General features: G+C 56.1%; 1 protein-coding gene across 5 annotated transcripts in view; it reads right to left on the bottom strand.

Moving 5' to 3' along the window:
* Positions 1-24,233, bottom strand: part of CTIF (cap binding complex dependent translation initiation factor) — a 238,165-nt gene that overhangs the window by 60,720 nt on the left and 153,212 nt on the right. For all 5 annotated transcript variants that reach the window (XM_070421124.1, XM_070421123.1, XM_070421128.1 and 2 more), the window contains 2 exons: positions 18,446-18,938; positions 16,687-16,986 (listed from right to left, as the gene is read on the bottom strand). In XM_070421124.1, coding sequence (XP_070277225.1) covers positions 16,687-16,986; positions 18,446-18,938 — 793 coding nt within the window. The remainder of the gene's footprint in view (positions 1-16,686; positions 16,987-18,445; positions 18,939-24,233) is intronic.

Raw genomic sequence — 24,233 nt, 5'->3', positions numbered from 1 at the left:
CTGTGACCAGCACCCACCGCAGAGAGTCTCTTCCGTCTCCCTACCTGCCTGGGGCCAGGTTCCCACAGGGCCCACTCTGGGTGGGGCCTTGGACCTCCCTCTGCCTGTTACCCCTCTCCCCCACACCCCAGCTTCCTCTAACCCCAGGTCTTCATTCGGCAACCCTTGCAGACCCAAATCATGACAACTCCTTAAGGTGTATGTGGCTCTTTGGTTTACCAACTATTGTCACATCCTCAGTTCATAAGATCTTTCCCACCTCCCTGTGTGGTGCGCAGGGCAGATACAGATAATCCCCATTTTACAGCCAACGAGACTGAGAGCCAGAAATATTAGGGGATGTATCCAAGTTCTTAAGTCGAATGAGTGATACAATTGAGACTGAAACCCAGGCCTTCTGGCATTTGCAGGGCACTCAGAATGTTCCCTCTGGCTTGCGCCTGCCTTCCGCCTCCTACTCTTTGGTCAGGTGGGGAGGGAGGGAGGGGGAACCCTGAGAGGGACGCAGGCTGAGGGGGCAGGGCGGGCCACATGTCTTCTCTCCCAGGCCCTGGACCCTACTGCTGGCTCCACTTTCACAACCCGGGACAAAAATCTCTCTAGATAGGGCCTCAGACCGCCTGGCTCCAGCCGCCCTCGCCGGCAGACGCAGACGCACACAGACACACAGGGCAGGCCGTTATCTCCCCCGTCCAGCCTGTTTCCTACCCTCTCCAACTGCAGATTTCTTCCAGCCTGGCTGCCTCTCCTGGTCACCACCCACAGCCACTGGCCCCTGGGGCCCGGCCAAGTCCCCTAGACGATGACGCGGAGTCCCTGCTATCAGACAGTCGCCTCTGCCCTCCCAGCCGCCGCCCCCAGAGTTCCCTGGAAATGTCCCTTCTGCAGGCCCGGCCCCCTCGGGGAAGCATGGCTTTGTCTGCGCACACAGCTGACTTGTGTTTGCAGGGACAGACAGGGGCTGGCGCTGGGGCCGGAGCCAGGAGGCGCGGGGAGGGTAGAGCAGCAGACGGGGAAACACAAAGTCCAGAGGACAAACTTTTGCAAGCAAGCCCTTTGGGGTCATGAGGGAGGCTGACAACAAGCAGGGGGCTTGCAAATCCAGCCGCTCCTCCCAGGCGGGGATGGGGGTCTCCGAAAACATATGGGCTGGTCTGAGTACAGGAAAGCTATGCCAGCCAGGAGGGTGAGAGGACCGAGGGGGTCTGGGGGAAGGGGAAGAGACAGATGAGCTCTGAGCGCTCCCTGCCTCAAGCCCAATCCTGGCACTCTGCCCCCCCCCCCCCCCCCCCGCCCCCAGGTACAGGAAGGGTGCTCAGCGAAGATGCTTGTCAGACTGAACTGGCCCCTGGCCATCTGGGCCCTGTGGGGCTCTCATTCCAACCGGCTCTCAGGAATGCTGCCTCCTCTGTCCCCGCCAGGCCGGGCTGGAGGAGAGGAAGCTGGAGGAACAGGCAGGCTACGCCAACAACACACTTCCGAGCTTCCCTCCGATAAGGTCCAGGAGCCACGGTGTCTGTGGCCACACCACACTGCACGGCGAGGATGCACGTGAGCCCAGGCCGCAGAAACGCCCGTGGGAGCGCGCCGTGCTCGAGGTCCCCGCCTTCCGGCAGACCCCCTGCTGACCTTTCCCCTCTCCAGCCCGGGGCACGTCACCTGATTCTGAAATGAAGCCACAGCCACGGAAAGCAGAGGGGACATGATACATCAGGCTGCACAGGGGCTGTGGAGGGGGAGTTAAGAAGAGCGTGGTGCAGCACGGAGAAAGCTTTCCCGACGCGGCGCTCTCCGGTGGCTCTGTGGCCGTGTGCCGGAGCCTTAGAAGGGCTCCTTCGGGATGGAGCGGCCAGCGGCCTCGGCTCACACCCCAGGGTCCTCCCTTCTTAATAATTCAGAGCGTTAGACATGAGACAGCACGCGGGCGCCATCTCCCTCTCGTTCCTTTGCACTTTGCAGTCTGATGCCCTGGCCTCTCAGACTCGCTAGGTGGTAAGGAAGGGACCAGCTCGAGTGCCACCACCCCTCCCTCTGGTCTAGAGAGACCACGGAGGTGTGAAGCCCCATTCGAGAGACAATCTGCTTCCTCCAACTCCGTGGCCGGGCCTGTCTGTCACAGGAGACTCGACCTACCACCCGAGGGGCCCTCACAGACGCCCAAACGCCCGGGCCACCAGCGGCACCCACTCACCAGGACCACTTTACCCTGGAGCTGCAGCCTCCAGCCCCTGGGGCCCCCGAGTGGGAGCGGCCCAAACAGAATTGAGGCTCCTTCTCTTTGCCTTTTTTCACGAATCATGAGGGTGCTGGGCTGGAAAGCCGCGATGGGACTGCCACAGACAAGCCACCTGGCTTCCTGTCTGCAGCTCGGGGGAGAAGGACACCCTGCACCCCCCCCCTCCCCCCCCCCCCCCAGCGAGACAGGGAGGGAGCGGCAGACCTGGAGCACCACCGGGCTCTGGTCTGGAAATGGTCTCCGGATTCTTTCGGTCACGAGGTGACAATGGAGAGATCACGGGGACAGTGTTTAGTCTGCGTGGAGGAGGCTCTGACCAGCACTGTCATCTACAAGGCATCTTCTTATCTTGTTTCTGAGCCACCTGCCGTCTACCTTATACCTGGCCCTGCCCCCATCACTCTGGCCAACGGAGGCACGTGGGTGGCGGCAAGTCCTGGGGAGGCGGGGCACGGGGCTTCGGGACGAGGGTCCGTTCCTGCTGCTGGCACGGACCGGCTGTGTGACTTCGGGTGTGTTTCCTAAGCTTTCTGGAACTTTCTTTACCCATGGGTAGGAGGTATGCACACTTACCTCACTAAGTAATGGGTACTTAGAGCACAATGCGTTTGCACACAGCTGGTGCACAATAATGCCTGCGAGGGACTGCCGCCTGAAAGGGAAGAGGAAATAGAGTTCCTGGCCAGACCCTTGACAGGAACCCTAGACATGGGGGGTGAGGAGGGGGCGGGAGGTGACACTGGCCAGCCTGGAGGTCTGCAAGGGCCCCTGGCACTGAGGTTCGTGGAGGCAGGGCTGGGATCTGTACCGTAGGGTGGCTTTGTGGCTGGAGCTGCCACCGCCTGGCTGCAGTCTTCCCTGTGGTCATCATCCCCCAGGACACCAGGATGTTGGGTTGGGCTGGAAGGGCCTGCAGGCAGGTGAGGCCAGCCTTGAGCGGCATGATGCCGCCCCCTGCAGGCCACTCTGCCCACCAGGTAGGTACGGACGCCATAGACCTGGCCAGGAGGGTAGGGAGGAGCCACTAGGATGGCAGACACCCCCAGGCTGGGACAGGCTTAGCTGAGGCCTGCTTTTCACTGGTCACTCCCGTGACCAACCAGGCAGCAGCGGGTAGTTAGCCAGCACCCTGTGTATGCCCAGCCTGTCCGCTTTAGCATAATGGACAATGAGCTAGAAGGGACCACTGAAATCACTTCTTATTTTATGGGCGAGGAAACCAGCAGGAGGAGGAAGGCCTGGCCCAGGTCACCCAGTTAGAGAAAGGTGGGGCTGAGCTAGAAACCCGGCCTCCTGCAACCCTGGTGTCTCCTCCACCTTTAACCCCCAGCCTCCAGCCCCCCTGCTTCTGAGCAGCTCCCTATCGTCTCTTCCTGCCCCCAGATGTGTTCCAGGCTCCCCCCAGCCCTGGAACCCCTCACCCCCACCCCAAACACAACCTTCTCAAGCCCAAGGCGCCTGAGGGGCTGTGAGAGCCGCCTGAGCCCTGCTGCCCGGGGGACAGTGGCCCCCAGACCCAGTGAGGACACTGAGGCCAGAGTGGGTGGAGCAGACTGGCTTCCGACCTCCTGTCTCCTTCTCTACCAGAAACGTGTGCTGGGGGAGGGGAGGAGGGGAGGAAGAGCTTGAGGGCGGCCTCGGGAACCTGCCGCCCTGGCATCGTGGGCAGCCCTGCTCCTGGTTTCCTGGGGGCTGCCTGGCTGCTGCAGGGGCAAGGGCAGCTCCACGGCATCAGTGCTGCACGCCTGTGTGTGGGCGCCCACCTCTGGATGGCCCTGGGAAGCAGCAGATCCCTAAGGAAGGGCTGAGTCAGCCACACGAGGTGGGCACCTGGAACCGGGTCCTGGCCCCTGAGGGAGCAGACCACAGAGAGGGAGGTGGGGAGGTCTCTCTCGATCTGCCTCAGGGAAACCCTGGCGTCCAGAGCCCCCTGCAGGCTGGCCTGGGCCCAGGCCTATGGCTCTCCCTACCTCCTACCCCAGGCGGGTGGACCAGGGCTAGCAGGGAGCTCACTACCCTTTTTAAAAAAATATATATGTATTTTATTGATTTTTTTACAGAGAGGAAGGGAGAGAGATAGAGAGTTAGAAACATCGATGAGAGAGAAACATCGATCAGCTGCCTCCTGCACACCCTCTACTGGGGATGTGCCCGCAACCAAGGTACATGCCCTTGACCGGAATCGAACCTGGGACCCTTCAGTCTGCAGGCCGACGCCCTATCCACTGAGCCAAACCGGTCAGGGCGAGCTCACTACTCTTAAGGCAGAAGTTTTCTTTTTGGTTGAAAACAGTCTGGGCCTGACAGGGTGGGAAGCAAGAGCCAGCATATGAATGAGCCGGTGTGGTGACCGTGAGCTGGGGTGACTGCCTGGCTGGGCAGCCTCAGATGGGGCCTGCAGACACTGCGGAGCCCCTGCTGCTGCCGGACCCCCTCAGCCAGGTTGGCAGCACATGACCTGCCTCACCTCACCTGCTCTCCTGCACAATCGCATCCTCTGCCTCAGGCTCCTTCCACCTACAAGCCTTTGCTTTGGCTTCTTCCTCCTCTTTTCCTCTGTCTGCCCCAATTCTGCCTCTTCTTTCATGCCACCTCCTCCAGGAAGCCTTCCCAGCTGCCAGCACTTAAAGGGCATGCCCCTTCCTCTGACTTTACTAACTGCTCTCTGGTTGAGCTGGCCTTGCCCCACAGGCAGGCGGCTAAGTATCTGATAGAGGCCAGTAGTCCCTGCTCACTGGGGTTCAACAGTGCTGAGCATGGGGCACCCGGGGGGGCGGGGGCGCTCCACCCAGGGCTCTCGGGAACAGTGCATCCACACTCCAAGTCCTCACACACACTGGGTCTGTGGAAGACTGTCGGTGTGGGGCCTCTCTTAGGAACCTTGTAGAAGGGAACTTATCAAGAGCAAAAGGGAAAACACGCTTTTATGAAATCCAGGAGTTCCTCTTGGAGGAGGAGTCATAAGAGGCACAGACAAAATGAGATGTGCTTCAGTGATTTTTACAACGACTATGTCTGTGGTGCAGGCGGGTGTAGGAGACAGGCATCATTACTCCATTTAATGAAAGAGTAAGTTGAAGGCAGCCAGACTTCGAGATCTGTCCAAAGTCACCAGCTGACTGGTGCCAGAACCAGGGCCAGGAGGTAGGTGTCGGCCTCTGGGCTACGTCAGAGATTTCTTATGCCACACGGCACTATGTCATTAAGAGGCCTGCAGGCTGAACTCCAGGTGACTCGGCTTCCAACCCCGTATCAGAGAAATTATTCCTCTAATCGAACTTGTTTTAACACCCGGGGTAATGCAATGGCGGTTGCCTAATGGGGTCAATGGTACGGATGAGTCCACGGTGTGAAGCTCCGAGGGACATGCAGCTGCTCCAGATGCACTTATTCCAACTCCGGACGGATAGTCACAGGCCTGAGCTGGAGCCCTGCCATCCCTGAATACCCCCGAGGCGACTCCTCCTGGGGCACTGCCTGCGGGAGTGGGGGCACCACACGGTGGCATGGTGGTCCAAGGCCCTCTGCTCGGTGGGTCTGGTGCAAAGGGCCCGGGAGTGCACACACACTGTGACTCCTCTGAGTGCTCAGGTCCCAGCTGGGCACTGCCAAGGCCAGCTGAGGTGGGGGTGCCCCAGGAGGGGACTGCTCTGGCCTGAGCATGTCTGTCCCACGTTTCAAAGTGGCCGGAAGCTTTTCTCCCTCTTGAACTGGGATCTGGAAGGCCACCCAAGGGCTAAGGGAGGGTGGTCCCTGCAGGTGGAACTGGGGTTGAGATGGGGCCAGGAGGGGCTGGGACCGTTTCTCCCTGAAGATTCAGAACTCGGGCATGAGGCAGTGCGGGAGGGAGTCTTTGTGGGTGCACAGGGAGCCCTGACTCTGAACCTCGGGCTCTGAGGCCAGCTTCCCTATACTGATGATTCTGAGGTTGCTCCAAGAGTTCCTGGGTTGGCAGGTGACCCTAGAGGTCACGTAGTCTAGTCCCTGGGGACAGAGATGCCACCAAACAGGGAAAGGAGTGCAGGTAAGAAGAAACTGGCAACCGGGCATGACACGCGTTTGGAGTGTCCACATGATGCTCACTGACTGGCCCAGGAGCTGGGAGGACCTCTGCCCACTTAAAGGGGCCTCTCCCTTTATCTAGGGGAGATGGAACCCAGCCGCCCTGAAAGCAGTGAGTTCAAGACGAGTGTGGCATTCTTTCTGGGTGTTTAAATAGTCCTGTCATCCTCCTTCCACTCCCCCCAACCCCCTCCACTCTACCCCCGCCCCCCACTCACTCACTTCCTGATAAGTCACTGCCATTCATGCCAGGCATCCAGAAGGCAGCCGATGCAGGTAGGTGTGGGTGAACGAAAGGTCAGGGGGAGGCGTGCCCACTGCAGTTGGGGAGGGCACTGGGGGCAGAGGTGCGGGGGGGCATGCAATGAACAGAGTCCTGTTCATTCTCCCCACAGCTGCCCAGTAGGCCATGTGCTTGGTGCCCAATCTGAAACACAGGCCATGTGTCCTCGCCTGGGGAGCCTGCTCATCTCTGAACACAGAATCCAAATTAAAAAATACCTACTGACTGATCCTTCTAGAACAGCGGTTCTCAACCTGTGGGTCGCGACCCCTTTGGCGGTCGAACAACCCTTTCACAGGGGTCGCCTAAGTCCATCCTGCATATCAGATATTTACATGACGATTCATAACAGTAGTGACATTACAGTTATGAAGTAGCAACGAAAATAATCTTATGGTTGGGTCACAACATGAGGAACTGTATTTAAAGGGCCAGAAGGTTGAGAACCACTGTTCTAGAAGTTCGGAGCCCATCGTGGCACTTGCGAAAGGAAGGAGAACGGAGGGACAGGGACACAATCTCCCGCACTGGCCTATGCTCCCTGTGGCAGCAACCCTAGCTTCCAGCTCTGGGTCTCGGTTCCATGTACCAATGGGCAGAGCAGGCTCCTGAGAGGAAGGCGGGGCCCTCAGGCCTGAGGGGCAGGCTCCCTTTACAAGAGACACCTGTGTTCACCTAAACCCCGATTCTCTTCTGTGAGACATTTCCAAGCACAACATCCTACAACTCCTCCTAAGTGTCTCCCGGAAGCACGGCTTCTGTTAACCCCTCTGGGTCTCTCATCTCTTATCTACAACAGGAATGGGTTGGATGGATAATTTGTAGAGCCTCCCTTTAGGTCTAAACTGTTCTATGATTTTTAATTAATCTTGGGATGCTACAGCTCAAGAACCAACAGTGGCTCCCAGTCCTACTTCATAAAGTCCAAACCCTTTGGCCTCTCAGGTTCCTACCTGCTGCAGCTTATAGACTGTCTCTGACTCTCCACTTACACCCCCGATTCCAGGTAAGGCAGTATCCCCACTGTTCCTCACTTGCATCATTTCTTTGGGTCTTGGTTCGTTATATCCCTTCCCCCTACCCCCCACAGAAAAGTTTGGCAGTTCCTAAAAAGTTAAACAATCTCCATAGGATTCAGCAATGCCACTTCTAACTCTGTATCCAAAAGAATTGAAAGCAGGGGCTCAAACAGATACTTGAACTTGAATGTTCATAGCAGCGTTATTCCCAACAGCCAAAAGGTGGAAACAACCCAAATACCTACCAACGATGAATGAGCGGACACACAAAATGTGGCATAGACATAAAATGAAGTATCACTCAGCCATGAAAAGGAAGGACATTCGGACACATGGATGAATCTTGAGGGCTTTATGCTACGTGAAAGAAACCAGGCATACAAGGACAACTATTGCACGATTCCACTGATATGCAGTATGCACGGAGCGTGCAAGTTCACGGAAGGTGGAGCGGAGGTTGTAGGGAGCTGTGAATTATTGTTTGGTGGCTGCAGGAGTTCTGTTTGGGACAATGAGAGGGTTGTGGGGGTATATGGTGGTGGTGGTTGTGCTTGGTGCCGCTGAACTAGGCACTTCGAAATGGTTAAAATTACACATTTATGTTGCATATATTTACCACAATTCAAAAAATCACCAAGTAAAAAACAACACCACCCAACGAAACAAACCAACAACAAAACTGCCCTTCACTCTCCTTCTTAACACCTCCCTCTAGGTGCAGCTCCCAGGCGAGCCCTTCTCACTCTGCGAGGCCACGCGGCTGGGCAGGCCTCCCGGCCCCACGAGCGTTTGTAGGGAACACCCTAGACTCCTTGGGGCCTTGAGGGTGTTGGGCCCAGAGGAGGACCTCGGCAATCACTCAAGACTATCTGCTTCCCTTTGGAAGAGTGACCCGCTGCTGACCCCTCCCTGGCCAGGGTCCACCCCGCTCCCTCTGTGGTGGCTGGGAGCCTCCCTGGGAAGCCAGGGACAGGGTGGTGAGCAGTTACATAACCCGCAGGGAGATTTTTTCCATCAGCTCGGGCCGTGCCAGCTTTCCAGCGGCGGCCGCGGCAGGTAGAGGCGCCCTGTCTGGGCCGGCCGTGCCCGGGCAGGGCAGCGATGCTGCGATCTGGAGCGGCTTAGCATAGCTCAGATTCCCACCGGCGGCTGGGGGCCGGCCACTCGCTGAGCTGTGGACGGATCTGCCGTCTCCTGCTGGCCTGCTCTGGGGAGGAGGAGGTGCTGGGGGTGAGCTGCCAGCCAGCCAGGGGTGACCCTCTGGGGCCCGGGACACCCGAGCCGGTCTTCTCCGATAACCCACTTATCTGCAGGCCTGCCTCGGCGTGGCAGCTTCAGACAGGGAAGCGCCCAACCAGGTTCTATCAGGGGATTTAGCAGGAAAAATGAAGCCGGGTGGGGGGTGAGGGTGTGCAGGGAAGAGGACACAGCCTGGCAAGGGCCCCAGGCGGTGGTGAAACCATTCCTGACCTCGGTAAAGCTCCCGGCCCGGAGGTGGGAGGGGGCAGGACGCCGCTCCATCCCCTCTGCTGCCCAGGCTACTGCCCACCTTGGTCCCCCCTGAGCGGAGGCATCTGGAACCAGCCACTGGATGCCTGCCGAGCACCAACGAGGTGCTGCCACCGTGGGGGGTTGGGGGGACGGGACACAGATGACAGGACACAGTCACTGCCCCAGGACACCTGGGGACACAGTTTTGGAAAAGGAAAGCCTGACGGGCAGGCTGCTGTCCTGGGCGCCTCTGGGACTGACTGGGGCCCAAATGATCATTTTCTTTCTTCTGCTTATTTTCAGATTAAAAACACAAAACGCTTTTTGCCCCTGATCAAGCCATGAGCTGATTCTGTCCCACCGAACATCCCCAAGTTTCAGAGGGGCTTTCGACTTAGCACCTTCAGGAGCCCCCACACCCTGCCTCCACGCCCCCACCCCCAAACCGCACCGTCAGAGAACGCTGGTCTGAATGCTCCCTTTGAGACAGTCTGGCCGGGGCCTTGAGTAAGACACCTAGTCTTGGGATTACACCCACCCCTGCACAAACGGAGAAGACGGAGGGCAGGCAGACGAGCAGAGACAACGCCGTACACAGGCTCTGCCACTGTGTGGTGTACAGCAGAGGCTCAGTAAGTGTTTGCTGAGAGACAGAAACGAGGATTGGGAGAAAGAAGGTAAAGTTCACTCATGCCAGAGCAAGTGTGGGCAACAAGCATGGCAAGGAGACACCGGGCTCCCCCCTCTGGGGTTCGGTGAGGTGGGCCAAGAGCCTTGGCACCAGCCAAGCATCGCTCTCCCCATCGGGGCAGCCGTGCCTGCCAAACGCCTGTGACAACCAGTCTCCCGTGACAGGGGAGGCAAGCCTGCCAGTGCCCACCCTGAGGGAGCGTGCGTGCCGGCCCTGCATGGCCCTCGCAGGACACGACCTTCAGCACGGGCACTGACCACTCACAGGGTGCTCGGGTGCCAGCCAGCAGGTGGGGGAGCTTGTTTTTTTTAAAGAGATCTTTGGTGGGCCCGACGTCACCCTCCTCCACCTGCCCACAGGAAAGCTGCTGCCTGGTGCTGGCCCTTGCTCTACCCTCCCGACTCCCAGCAGCAGTGGAGGAGCTCGGGTGGGTCTGGCCAGGGCTGCGCTCGGCCTCAGGAACGAGCAGAACAATGCGCTGCTATCCCTGGGGTATGCCCGGCTGGGCCAACAGTAAAATTAGTTTACATGCGGTGGGCGTGGGGAGGGAGGGAGGAGGTCCGATCAGGGGGAGAGGGTGCGAGGGGAGAGCAGAACCTTGGGCATAACAGCTTGGGGTTCACCTGGATAAAGCAAGCGGAGACGGGAAGGTATTGCCTCAGACCCCCTCGGCCCTCCAGTGGCCCAGAAAGCTCAGGGGCTCGGAGACCACGGGATGCTGTGCGATTATTCTAGGTGGGTGGGTTATGGAATCCCCACTGATAGCTTCCTTCATGAGGCAGATTCCTGATTTTCTCGAGCTTCTGACCCTTAGAAGCTATTTGGGGCGGGGGGCGGGGGGCTGGCGGGGGAGAGGGTATAGTATGGCATGGAGCCTGGAGCTTGCGTGCTGGGCTGACCACCCCACTCAGCCCGTCACTCTGGGTGGGGCTCGCAGGCTTGCTGAGCCACTGAAATGTACATGTGGGGAAGGAAGCCCATGTTCATGAAGGTCCTCAGGAGAGCGGAGAAGCCCACCACACACCAGGGAGCCCTGGGTTGAGGGCCCCGCCCGCCCTGGCACAGGCACTTCCTGGGCACCTATTATGTACAAGTCGTGCTGCCAGGAGCTGGGGACCCATGAAAACTCAGCCAGGATTCCTGCCCTTAAGTTTGCAACCAGGAGCTGGTTAGCACTCCAGGCACCCAGGTTAGTCCCTTCCTCCTTTCCTCGTAGCAGGCGGGGTCAGAACGCCACACTTCACGCTGAGGGAAGGGTTTTGCGTTTCTGGAGACCTTGAGACAAGCAGGAGAGGAAGTCCGCCCTCTGACTGGAGTTAGAGGACCGGCCCAGGTTCTCTGCTCAAGCTACAGAGGGGACGGATGTGTCACTCAAGCCCTGAAGGTGGATCTTATACTCTGATTTACAGATAGGGGCAGCCGGACCAGAACATCCCGAGTGCCCCTTCCGGCACAAAAACTTACAGTTACAATCATTCCCAGAGACCCCACGGAGGCCCTACGGAGCCCCTGTCACCCTTCAATAGTGTTTCTGTCTATCAAATGCCCCGAGGTCAATTTTTTAAGAGGGTGTCTTCTGGAAGGTGCTGGCAGAGAGCCATTTATTTTTAGGTCTGTTTTATTTTTTAATTTTTTTATTGATTAAGGTATTACAAATGTGTCTTTATCCCCCATTGTCACCTCATCCTCCCAGTCTTGCCCGCACCCTCACCCCCTGTTGTCTGCGTCCATCGCTTACGCTTATATGCATGCATACAGGTCCTTTGGTTGATCTCTGGTCACATTCCAGATTCCGATTTTGCGTTGTCTTTTCACAACAACCCTGCTGTGTTTGTGACTTGGTGTGTTTTTTTCCCCCCTTCAAAACAAGGTACTGCATCCTTCTGTTAGAGGTGTTGTTGGCAACGGTTGCTAGGGAGAGCTGGGTTCAGTTACAGACACACTGATGCCTGCTCTAATAATACTTTGCTCTGCATAGCTCGGATGCAGACACCTCTTGGCTAAACAGGGCGCACGCATTTCAACAGAGGAGGCTTGAACTTGTACCACCCAAGCATAGCTCGGCGAGGAGCACTCCCAGAGCCCAACTGGACAGCCCGGGGTGGTGACGGGGCAGTGCTGGGCGGAGGGGGCTCGGGCCTCTAATTCCTGTCATTCCGAATGTCCCATAAAAAGAGGCACGCTCATTCTTCCCCTCCCCGTGAAACTGGAGCCCCGGCCCCATTATCGCGCAATTCCCTGATGAGGATCCAGGCAGAGTTTTGGTGGTTTCTGTCACCCAGGGGCCCTGGCCAGCCCACATTCTCCTGGAAGTCAGAAATCACCAAGCCACGTACTCCAGTGGGTGGGGGACTTCACAAATATGAAGAAGCCGGGAGCCGGGCGGGAAGGGTGGGGAGAGGCGGGCTGGGCAGCGAAGGGGATCACTCCCCGGCTTTCCCTGGGTGGCCTGGCCCCTGGCACAGCCTGGGAATGTGGGTGGAGAGTGAGGCCCTTTTCCTACCACATGTGATAGCTGCTCTCACACATATCTGAGGCCAAGAAAAAGGAACAGGACGGGGGAGAGGAGCTGAGGACAGAGAGAAATGGGGTCACTGGGAGAGGAGAGGCAGCTGGGGGCTCCGCCTGGTTCACTCGGAACCTCAGAACGATGGTGAGGAGCATGAAAAAGGGGCCCTGGGATGGTCCAGACCAGCTTCCTCATTGCACGGAGGGTAAACCGAGGACGGGCAGAGTGAAGGGAATGTTCAGCTGCTGATGTCTCCCCCTTCGGCGTTCTCCTCCCAGCTCACCCACCTCGCTCAGCGGCGAGTCCAGTCCCTGGCACCCATGTATTGACTCATTTATGGGGAGACAGGCAGGACCAGCGGGCTCACAAGTGACAACGGTGCACAGTCAGGGCGTCGTCAGGGTATCTTCCTGATAGTGGTGCTCAACCTGTCGCACCATAGATTCACCTGGGGGGTTCTTTAAAACAGGATGCCCATGTCCTGGCCAGTGTTGCTTAGTAGTTAGAGTGTCGGCCCGCGTACCGAAGGGTCGTGGGTTCAAATCCCAGTCAGGGGCACGTACCTGGGTTACAAGTTTGACCCCCAGCCTAGTTGGGATGCGTGCAGGAGGCAACCAATTGATGTATCTCTCTTACGTCGATGTTTCTCTCTCTCTCCCCCTCCCTCCCTTTTCCACTCTCTCTCTACAAAGCAATGGGGACAACATCCTCGGGTGAGGACTAACAACAGCAACAGAAAGGAGGCCCAGGCCCCGTCCTGGGAGAGTGTAATCGGTGGTCTGGGGGAGGGGCCCCTCCCGCATGTTTTGAAAGCTCCTTCCCACGCGAGTGTGATGGACAGCCAGGCTGAACCACGGGCCTAAGGAAAGCCCGGCACTCCCAGGCTGGATCCCACTCCCCACAATCGCACCGACAGAGCCTGTGCCTCGGTCGGCCCATCTGCCACACTGAGCCATCACCTACGGTCGCCCAGTGCCCCGTCACCGGCCAGCAGCGCTGGATGAGACGCTCAGGTCCACCAGGCCCACTGGACCAGAATCTGCATTTCAGTAAAATCCCATGTGATTCACACTCACATTCAAGGTGAGACACTGACCTAACGTACACGCCTGATTGGCACATGATGAACATTTAAGAAATGTCGGGGTATGAGGTAGAATTTTACTTATAAGAACACCACCAAGAGAAGAACCACATGTCAGGCAAAAAGACTCGGCTTAGATGTAACAACTGAAGAGCGTGCTTTGCGCTGTGGGACTGGTGACGGGTCCACGGAGACCCCAGGGTGGGTCTCTGGCATCACCCTAGCTCATGAGGGCAGTGCCTCTGGCTTCCTTCAGATGCCAAAGCTGAGTCTGGCTGGGAAGGACTAAAGATCCTGTGACCTCCCCTCGCCCCACTTCTCTCTCCACAGGGGCTGCACCCCAGCCTGGCAGGCAGCCCTCACACACCTGCCCAGTGTCCACTCTATCAGAGCCTGCCCCGCCCTCCCGTGCTGCCAGCTCCCACTGCTGAAGCCCAGGCGGCAAACGCGGTTGGCCAAGGAGGGCGACATCCAAAGCCAGCTGCTGGGAGCTGTGCTCCGCGGGCACTTCACACCCTGGGCCCTTCGCAGCCAGCGCCAAGCACTAAGCCGGGTCTCAGAACTTGGACGTGGTGGCAGCAGCCAAACCTGGCCCCATGAGGGGCGTCTCAGAGGCCACCAAACTGAACCGGGGGCTGGCTGGGGACCCAGTGGCCGTGGCCTGGCGTGGAAGAAGCTGAGTGTGAACCTCAGAGGGAGGAAGGGGAGGGAAGGGCTCTGGGGCTGGGCCCAGGGCTGCCAGCAAAGGGATATAAATCAGATTCACCAGAAAATGAAAGCTGGTGAAAAGAGACATCCCTGTGGGTGTTAAGGAGGGGAAGGGGGCTGGATGAGCCATGCTCTCTCTTCTTGTACTCTGTACTCGGGGTGGTGTGTGGCCAGGAGTTATGCCGCCTGGAAGCCTACACTCACCGGCCACTTCCTGAGCTGCGGAGAGGAGTGGCAGGGCCCACACAGGCCCAGCCAGACTTGGGTGGTGGCTTTCTGGGGGCCTGGTAAGCAGGGTTTGGGGCGTCTGTAGGGAGCTGGGGTAACCTCACGCCAGCACATCCAGCCTGCCTTCCACAGGAGCCCAAAGGGCCTTGAATGGCGACTCAGGAGGCCCAAGTGCCCGGCTCATGCCCCTGGTTATGCCCTCCGAGGGGCCCCCTCCTCAGCGTACATGAAAGCTGGGGTTGGAGGTGGTGAAGAGGGGGAGGGTGAGGATGTTTCCATTTCTAAATACCTGACCCACAAGTGCTCCACGCAGGCAAACGCCGTGGGAGGGACAGCTCTCCTCTGCCCAGAGACAAGGTGGCCTCAGTGGGGTTGGCACACCTTGAGCCACGATATGGGGTGGGCCGGTTCCGAGGACCAGGGGGACCCAGCACTGCTTCATGCCAGGGCCAGGCCGTGGGAGAGTGAGGAAGGAAGAGGCCATGTGGCCCCTCACGCCCTCCCCAGCCCGAGTCATCTCCAGCAGCACAGAATCCTGAGGCCGCTGCTGAGTGCCAAGAGGCTGAGCACTGGCCCAGGGAGAGCGCAGAGCCAAGCTCCGGCTGACGGTGTGAACCCGGTCAAGAAGCCCCGTTTCTCAGCTTTCAGTTTAGTCCTCTCTCTCTGTCCTGGTGTTTGCCAGCCGGTGTCTCTCAGCACAGCAGTTCCTCGAGAAGTCATTAGCGGGGGGCTGTGGAGAGGACTTCGCTGAGCTCAGTGCAGCCTAACAGGTTCCCTTCCTCTGTCGCGGGCCAGTCTGCTTTTGGACTAATGGAGAGGCCTGTGTCGGGCCACGGAGCCCCTTTTGTGGGTGAGCACTCGCAGGACTGATGCCATGCGGGACGCTGTGGGCGAGGCCGCTCTAACCAGAGGTCCTTGGAAGAAATGCCTGACCTGGGCAGGATCTTGGGGGGTCCCTTGGTCAGGGGGTGCGTGGTCAGGTGCATCATCCCATGCCCTATATGTCTGTCCGTCTCTGGCTTTGGCGAGGTTACCAGGATCTGGTCGCCAATGTCCAGAAACCTTGCCCTCTCCTGGCCCTTCTCAAGAAAGGACAAAGGCCAAGGCCACAGGCCACAGGCCGATCCCATCCTGGACTCCCTGTGCCTGGTGGTACGTGGCAGACAGGCGGCTCCCCGCTGCCATCCCCCACACGCTCCCGGGACATTCCGGCCCGCAAGGAACATGTCCAATGTGCAAATCCCTCAGGTAATGCGGGAATTCGTCACCAGGGGAGCGTGGGCGATCCAGGAATGGGAACCCGATCGGGCCCGGAGCTGGAGACGCAGCCCAGGCCGGCCAGCGAGGGCTCAGGTTGCAGTGAGCGGGCTCCTTGGGAAGAGGAGCGGACTGCGGGATGGAGCCCTCTGGGCCGTGCGTGGAGAGGGCTCCTGCCTCCTCGTTCGTAGGGGAAAGACAGCCGACTGTGGACCAGGTGGTTGAGACCAGGTGGCCATCTGTCCTAGTTCACACTTGGTGTCTGGATAGTCCCAGGGCCTAGTGTGGCCACCATGCTCTGCTACCTGCTACCTATCCCTGACGCCACCAATTCACCTACGACCACCTCTGATAGATGAGCTGGCATCAGCCCCCCGACTCCGCACTCGAGATGAAACTGCGCTGGGCTCAGTCTAAGTGCCCACGCTCACGCCTACTACACACTCACCCCAGTGAAACCATCGCGGAGCTCTGCCGCCGTGGAGGAAAGACCAAGGAGCCGGACGAAGCCCCCGGGGGCGGAGGGTTTTGACTGGGAGAGCACCAAGGAACAAGACTATGAAATCACCATGCTCCCCTCTTCCCCACGAGGATTTCAGGAAGCTCAGAGCATCAGCAGACAGGCCAGACCTTCCCTGCTCAAGGCCCTTGTACCTTCTGCTCAGACCCATCTAAGCACCAGCTACAACCAAGGGCACCACCTCCAGGGATGGGGGCTGGGGGGCTGGTCCTGGAGAGGGGGAGCCAGAAGAGAGAGAAGTCCGCCGCAAGGTCGTGTCTACTCAGACGTGGAGAGGTCAAAGCACAGGCTGGCTCAGACCGAGAGCCAGCCCTCTTATCATGGAAATAGAAAGAGGCAGAGGCCGGTTAAACATGACGCACCTATAAAAGTATACTGGGCCACCGCCGTCACCATGGAGCCCTCACACAAACACACGTAAATCCGGCCACTCAGCCCTTGCCCCTTGAGTGCCTTCTTATTTTCTATAATTAATCGGGCAAGGGTGGAACCTGGGAAAAGTTCAACCGTGGTCAGAATTTGCAGCCTTCTCTCTAGTAATAACCCCAGGGGCAGGGAGGAGGCGGGGCGGCCGGACGCAGCTGCCGGTGTCGGTTACCTGGAGCATGTTGAGCAGCAGGCTGCGGAACTTGGTCCCCTCCACCATGAAAAGCGCCATCTTGTCGCAGAGCTTGGCGGCCGTGAAGGCGAAGCTGCGGTCGGACACGGCCTTCTGGTAGATGGTGCGCACGATCTCGCCCAGCATCTCCTCCGAGTTGGTCGAGTTCTGCGCCTCCTCCATGAAGGTGCTGAGCTTGGCGTCCACGTCGCTGCTGTTGTTGCGCATGCTGTTCAGGATCTCAATCAGCTTGTCCATCTTGTTCTGCTGCGGGGTGGGGGGCTCCACGGCCACCTCGTCCTGGGGGCAGGGAGACAAACCGAGGCGGCCCGAGTGGAGCCGAGGTTCTGTGTGTGTGTGTGTGTGTGTGTGTGTGTGTGTGTGTGTGTGTGTGTGTTGGGGGAGTGGCCCGTATGGGAAGTGTGCCACCCCCAGAAAGGACCCAGACCTACCTTCTAGAACCCCGTCTGGTTCCCCCCAGGAATGCTGACCTGCACCAAGGACCCTCAGCCCCACGCTCTCTGCTGCCCTTGTCCCTGGCCCCTGTGACATCCCTTCTAGCGAGCCCCATCTCTCACCCAGGATTCTCACGTGTATGGGTTCTGTTTGCCTACATGCCCATCAAAGGTCTCAATCCAGAAATGATTTAATAGGGCTCACAGAAGATGCAATAAGATAACAAATTAAAAACTGGGCCAAAGCCCTGACCGGTTTGGCTCAGTGGATAGAGCGTCGGCCTGCGGACTGAAGGGTCCCAGGTTCGATTCCGGTCAAGGGCATGTACCTTGGTTGCAGGCACATCCCTAGTGGGGAGTGTGCAGGAGACAGCTGATCGATGTTTCTCTCTCATCGATGTTTCTAACTCTCTATCCCTCTCCCTTTCTCTCTGTAAAAAATCAATAAAATGTATTAAAAAAAAAATTGGGCCAAAGAGAAAACGAGGGCAGGAAGACTAGGTGGGGAAGGAAGGTGGCATCCAAAATGCTTGCTATGCTGGTCAGTGCGCCCATGGAGTAGCTCTAGGCTCCTAGAGCCCACGGTGGTTGTGTTCTCTGGGCGTAGGGTTCCCTGTGGACACGGCCATGGCCACAGCTTTGCGTCCTATGGCGACGGCTGGCCTTCTACCCACAAACACTACACACCAAGGAGTCCTCCTACGTGTCACCAAAACGAGGGGCACTTCTAGGAGGAGAATCTCAGGCAGAAGTCTACACCCTCCTGAGGTTTCAATGCCACGGCCCCAGAGGCAGGCGGGAGGAGGGAGAATGGCACCTGACAGTCACAAAAGTACTTACTCAAACACCACAGGCTGGTGGCCGGGAGTGTGAGGGACTTAACTGCGGGGGTGTGAGGGCAGGTGATGGGCAGGATCAAGGGCAGAAGGAAGGTCTGCACTGGCCTCTCTGTTCTCAACAAGGAGAGCTCTGGGCCAGGGCACGGACGGAGGTTCCAGAACCTGCTCTCTGCTTCCAGTGTGTGGCTTGGGAAGTGGCCGTCACTCCCGCAACTCCCATCGCCACCAGGCACGGCCTCTTCCTCCCCGCCCCTCCCCTCTTCGGCTGAGGGGTGGTACCCCATGCCCACTTGAGGGGTCAGAATGTGCTGGAGGGGTTCATGCAGGTGCCAGGAGTCCTCAAGGCAGTGGCGGCTCCCGCTTCTCTCCACTGGGCGCCCCAGGCCCTCAAACCCGAGCCCACCTGCCAACGTGCCTACCTCACGAGTCCTCCCTGGTGGAAGAGAACAATGAAAATGCAATTACCGGTCCCTTTTCCTTCAGCCTCCGCCGCAGCCTGTCTTTGGAAGACTGGAGCAGGGTAATTCTGGGCCGCTCCCCGATGCGCTCGGGGGTAACACTGTCTTTACGCTTTGCCTCGGCCTCCAGGGCTCCCGGCTGCTGCGGGGGCAGCCTCTCAGAGGCCGCTGGGGCCGGGCCATCGGGGCTGCAGGGGGGCTCGAGGCCGCTGTGCCCAGGGTCCACCAGGGCGTCCTCAAGCTTGGGGCTGCCCACGGGCACGGTCTCTTTAGCATTGCGGTGGGTGCCTGCCTCTCCCTTGTCGCCAGGTGGGTGCTTCATGTTGCCGTGGTGCCAGCGCCGGTTCTGGCTGTAGCCGTGATGGGTGGGCCTCCCTGAGGGGTGGGGCGCTGAGCCCCCCTGGTAGGACTTCTGATGGTCCCTGTTGTGTTTGGCACTGCCTGGCTGGTGGTCGCCGTGCTGCTGGGGCTTGCTCCCTCCTGGAGGTCTTTGCTGCCGTCTGCAAACCACAGGGAAAGACAGAGAGGGTCACTGGGTGGGCTTTGCAGGGGCCCTGCGTCCAAACAGTAAGAGAGGAATTTACCGAGTTGCTCATTTAGTCATTCTTTCAACACCCCTGCTGGGTGCCTCCTGTGTGCCAGGCTCCGTGACAGGGCCTGGGGATACAGCAGGGAACGAGATGACAGGTCCCTGAGATCACAGAGGAGTTAAGTCAATCCTTGGCTAAAATAAGTATTTCATTCCCCTGGTAGAATATGCATTAGCACATGTGTGGGGAATACAATTAAAACGATACAATAGCTGTGCAGTGAGCCCTCCTAACTGTCTGCAGCCACTCGGTGTCCTCTTGAAGCGACTGTTATCATTTTGTGAATCTTCCAAACGTATTCGATACATGTCCTGGCAAAAATATATACACAGACCTGCATCTGATAACAACTATCCTGTTAATGACTTAAAAAAAAACCAAACCTCAACCAAGGACATGCTGAGAGAGAGGAAGGGAGAAAGAGAAAGAGAGAGAAACATCAACCGTGAGACAGAAACATCCATGGGTTACAGGGGCTCAAACCCGCAACCCAGGTATGTGCCCTGACAGGGAGTGGAACTAGAAACCTTTCAGTTCACAGGACAATGCTGCTCAACCAACTGAGCCACGCTGGCAGGGCTCCTGGTAATGACTGCTTACCATAATGACTCTTGAAAAGCTGAATCATTTGTTAAACAACTTTCTTTTTGATACACTGACATTTTTGTCCCCAAACCCAGTATCAAAATCTACACTAATAAAAGAGAAAGATGCAAACTGACCGTACCAATGCGACACCCACCAGCCAATCAGGAGTATGCAAATTAACCCAATAAAGATGGCAGGTTAATTTGCATATGCAGGTGCTGAGTGGCCAGGGCCGGGGCGGGATGCTTGTGTTGTCGCCATGGTGACAACACAGGTGTTCCGCACCACCCCAGCCCGCTCCGGGCCTCTGGGCAGCGTGGGAAGGCGGAAAGGAGGCTCTGGCCAGAGCGAAGGAGGTGCTGGCAGTCAGGGGAAGGAAGGCCCATTCTTGCACAAATCTTCGTGCATCGGGCCTCTAGTATGCTATCAACAGTTGTTATAAGCTGAATTGTGCTCCTCCCACCTCAATTCATGTGTCAAAGCTCCAATCCTCAGAACCTCAGAAAGTGACTGTATGTGAAGATAGGGCCTTTTCTAAAGGTGATTCAGTTAAAATGAGGCTGTTAGGATGGAGCCCAATCCAATGTGACTATTGTCTTTATTTTTAGAATTTTTACTTATTGATTTGAGAGGGGGGGGGCACTGAGCCCCCCTGGTAGGACTTCTGATGGTCCCCGTTGTGTTTGGCACTGCCCAGCTGGTGGCTGCTGTGCTGTTCCACTTATTTATGCATTCATTAGTTATTCCTGTATGTACTCTAACAGGGGATTGAACCCGCAACCTGATAGGAATGCTGCTCTAACCAACTGAGCTACCCGGCCAGGGCATGGCTATTGTCTTCCTAAGCGATTAGGACAGACATGCTCATGCACAGAAGAATGACCACATGAGGACACAGAGAGAAGGTGGCCATCTGAAAGCCAAGGAGAGAGGCCTCAGAGGAAACCAAACCTGCTGACACCTTGATCTTGGAGCTCCAGCCCCCGGAACTGTGAGAAAATAAATCCCTGTTGTTTAGCCACCCAGACTGTGGTATATTGTTATGGCAACCCAAGCTGACGAACACACAAGTGATATTTAGCATAATGGTCTTATGCAGAGACAGGCTCACCGATTTACTTGACACAACACTTCCCAAGCAGAGTGTACTATAGGGGACAAATCTGAGGAGTGTGCCATGGGGCAAACCAAATATTTTGATTTGTGGACTGAAGGCAAGCGAGTGGGGGGTGCATTTCAGTAATCTCTCAGTCTTGTGCACAGGGATCTTCCGTCCCCGGAAGCCCTGTGCTCCTTCTCATTCTGTGCCATGGCTTCATGTGAGTGCTGCTGGAGAACAAGATAACCATGAGTCTCTCAAAAGCTGTAAAGTCAGAAAGACATTACCTTCTAAAAAACGAGGCCCACCCCGTCCTCAGTGACCTTCCCGGCATTGCATTTTATGAGCGGATTCTATTTATTCTCTTTCAAATCGTTATCACTGAGATAAACTCAACTGGAATGTTCATCTGATAATTTTGTCTCTGTGAAAATTTAGGGGTACCTTGGGCTGGGGTTTAACACCATTTTCCCATTAAAATGAATTAAAAAATATATTTTTGATAACATTTTTTTTTTTAAAAAGCTTTATCAAAATGGCAGGGTTTTCAGGGAAAATTAGTTGTTAAGTAAGGGACAGGTGTATGGCGTTCATTTTGTTTCCACACAAATGATAACCTGTAATACACTGTGTACAGTAGTCCCCCCCTTATCCGCAGGGGAGATATGCCAAGACCTCCAGGGGCTGCCTGAACCCTCTATACACCGTGTGGCCTTCCCCTCATTACATGCAACATTTTCACTTACGGGAAGCACTTCCCGGCTTCTCTGTGGCATATCCCAATGGCCAGCAGCACGGCTCTTGCACTTTGGGGCCATTGTTAAGTAAAATAAGGGTCGCCTGAACACGAGCACGGAGATACCGTGCCAGTCGATCTGATAACCGAGGTGGCTACCTAGTGACTCAGTGGTGGTGGGGGGCACCCATGGCATGGAGACACTGAACAAAGGGGCGATTCATGTCCAGGGCAGGGCGGAGTGGAGGGATGGTGCGAGATTTCATCATGCTACTCAGAAAGGTGTGCAACTTAAAACGTATGAATTGTTTATTTCTGGAATTTTCCATTTATATTTTCAGACCAAGGTTGGCCCTGGGTAACAAACTGTGGAAGGGGAGACCGTGGGTAAGGGGGACTGCTGTATTGGAAGCAGACATCCGTGTGGCTCCGGGTGGAAATGTGACAGCTGGTTACAAAAGCCTCTATGTGACATGCAAACCGCCGGGCCTCGCACTGTCAATTCCACGGGAGGCAATTTACAAAGGAAATAATCCAAGACGTGCATAGGGATGCAGGTACAAGGATGCTCCTGACAGCCATGCTTGTAGCAGCAAAAAACAATGTGGAGCAATTAAGAACGTGGTGGAGGAGTTCAGTCTTGTTGACGGAAGAAAGCACGTGCGGTAATGTGTGCAGCACAAGGCTATGTTTTTTTTTTTTTTTTAATTAAATCTTTATTGTTCTGATTACATTTGTTCCTCTTTTTTTCCCATAACTCTCCTTCTCCCAGTTCCCGCCCCACCCTCCGCCGTCACTCCCCACCCACTGTCCTAATCCATAGGTGCACGATTTTTGTCCATTCTCTTCCCGCATCTCCCATTCCGCCCCCCCCCCCCCGAAGAATAGTCAGTCCATTCCCCTTCTATGTCCCTGATTCATTGTAATCACCAGTTCATTCTGTACATCAGATTATTTATTCACTTGATTCTTAGATTCACTTGTTGATAGATGCATGTTTGTTGTTCACAATTTGTATCTTTACCTTTTTCTTCTTCCTCTTCTTAAAGGAAACCTTTCAGCATTTCGTATAGTACTGGTTTAGTGGTGATGAAGTCCTTTAGCTTTTCCTTATCTGTGAAGCTCTTTATCTGACCTTCAATTCTGAATGATAGCTTTGCTGGATAAAGTAATCTTGGTTGTAGGTTCTTGGTATTCAGCACTTTGAATATTTCTTGCCATTCCCTTCTGGCCTGCAAAGTTTCTGTTGAGAAATCAGCTGACAGTCGTATGGGTATTCCCTTGTAGGTAATTGAGTCTCTTTCTCTTGCTGCTTTTAAGATTCTCTCTTTGTCTTTTGCTCTTGGCATTTTAATGATGATGTGTCTTGGTGTGGTCCTCTTTGGATTCCTTTTGTTTGGGGTTCTCTTCGCTTCTTGGACCTGTAAGTCCATTTCTTTCACCAGGTGGGGGAAGTTTTCTGCCATTATTTCTTCAAATAGGTTTTCAATATCTTGCTGTCTCTCATCTTCTGGGACCCCTATTATTCTGATATTAGTGCGCTTGAAGCTGTCCCAGAGGCTCCTTACACTATCTTCACACTTTCGGATTCTTTTTTCATTTTGGTTTTCCAGTTGGGTGTTTTTTGTCAAATCTTTGGTTTGATTCTTGTGCTCCTCTGGTCTGCTATTTGGTATAATATTCTTTATTTCAGTCCGTGTATGCTTACTTTCTAATTTCTTTATCGTAGCATCGAGGGTCTCATTAGTTTTTGTGAGGCTCTGCACAAATTTATAGCAAGCCCTCAAAATTGCGATTCTTAGCTCCATATCCTCCATTTCTGTCATGTTTTTTTGTCTCCGCATCTTTTATGCTTTCTTGGTGCACCCCCTTGTGGCCTTTGTGCGCAGTCTTGTTCTAGCCAAGCCTTAATTGTTGTAGTTAACACTAGAGGGCTTTGACCACCAGGCCGACTGGCTGTAGGAATCAGCTGTGTAGAAAACGTCTGCCTTCTGGGGAGGCGCTAACCCAGCCTTTGCCTGAGGCGATCGGCAAATGGCTGTGCGCAGGGTTTGGGCGGGGCGGGCTCAACAGGGCGGGCGGAGGGAGCAGTTATGGCGGCTCTCAGTCCCGTTCCCAGAGGCTCTGCTTCTCAGAACCCCGGCAGCCGCTGCAAACCTCGGAGAGAAAGCTGCCCTCAGGTTCCAACTGATGCCGGATCCCGCTTCTCCCGTTTGAGTTTGGGTCCCTAGAGACTCGCCCGGATCTGGAGCCCAGAGTCTGAGACTCACTCCCGACCGAAAACGACAACCGCGCCCTCAGCCACCAGCGTGCTTTCGCGCGCACCTCGGTACCTTTGTATTTTCCACACTGCGCCTCCTCTGAGCCTCGGTTTGCTGTTCTCTTTCCTTCTAGTTGTAGAGTCTCTCTTCAGCCAGCCTTCCTGTGGTTCTGGGTGATGTCCGTTCCGTCTTTTAGTTGTATTTTTGAAATGGTTGTTTGTGGCAGCGGTCTCCGGTGTTTACCTATGCCGCCATCTTGGTCTCTCCCCCAAGGCTATGTTTTTTAAAGGCAAGTATTTATACGCATAGAAAAATCTGGAAGGATACACGCCAAAATGTTTAACAGTGGCTTTCGAAATGAACATGCATTTATTTTTCTAAACTTTTTATTGTGAGGTAATTATAGATTTCCCACGCAGTTGTAGGGAATATGGCAGAGAGATCTTTTGTATCCCCTACCCAGTTTCTTTCCGTGGTAACATCTTGAAAAACTATAGTACGGGATTTTTTGACATGGATAC

Source organism: Myotis yumanensis, unplaced genomic scaffold (assembly GCF_028538775.1).
Source record: "Myotis yumanensis isolate MYYU_CA2020_CCGP unplaced genomic scaffold, mMyoYum1.0.hap1 SCAF_7, whole genome shotgun sequence".
Lineage (NCBI taxonomy): Eukaryota > Metazoa > Chordata > Mammalia > Chiroptera > Vespertilionidae > Myotis > Myotis yumanensis.
Note: the sequence above shows the minus strand (reverse complement) of the source record. Positions and strands in the feature narration are given on the sequence as shown.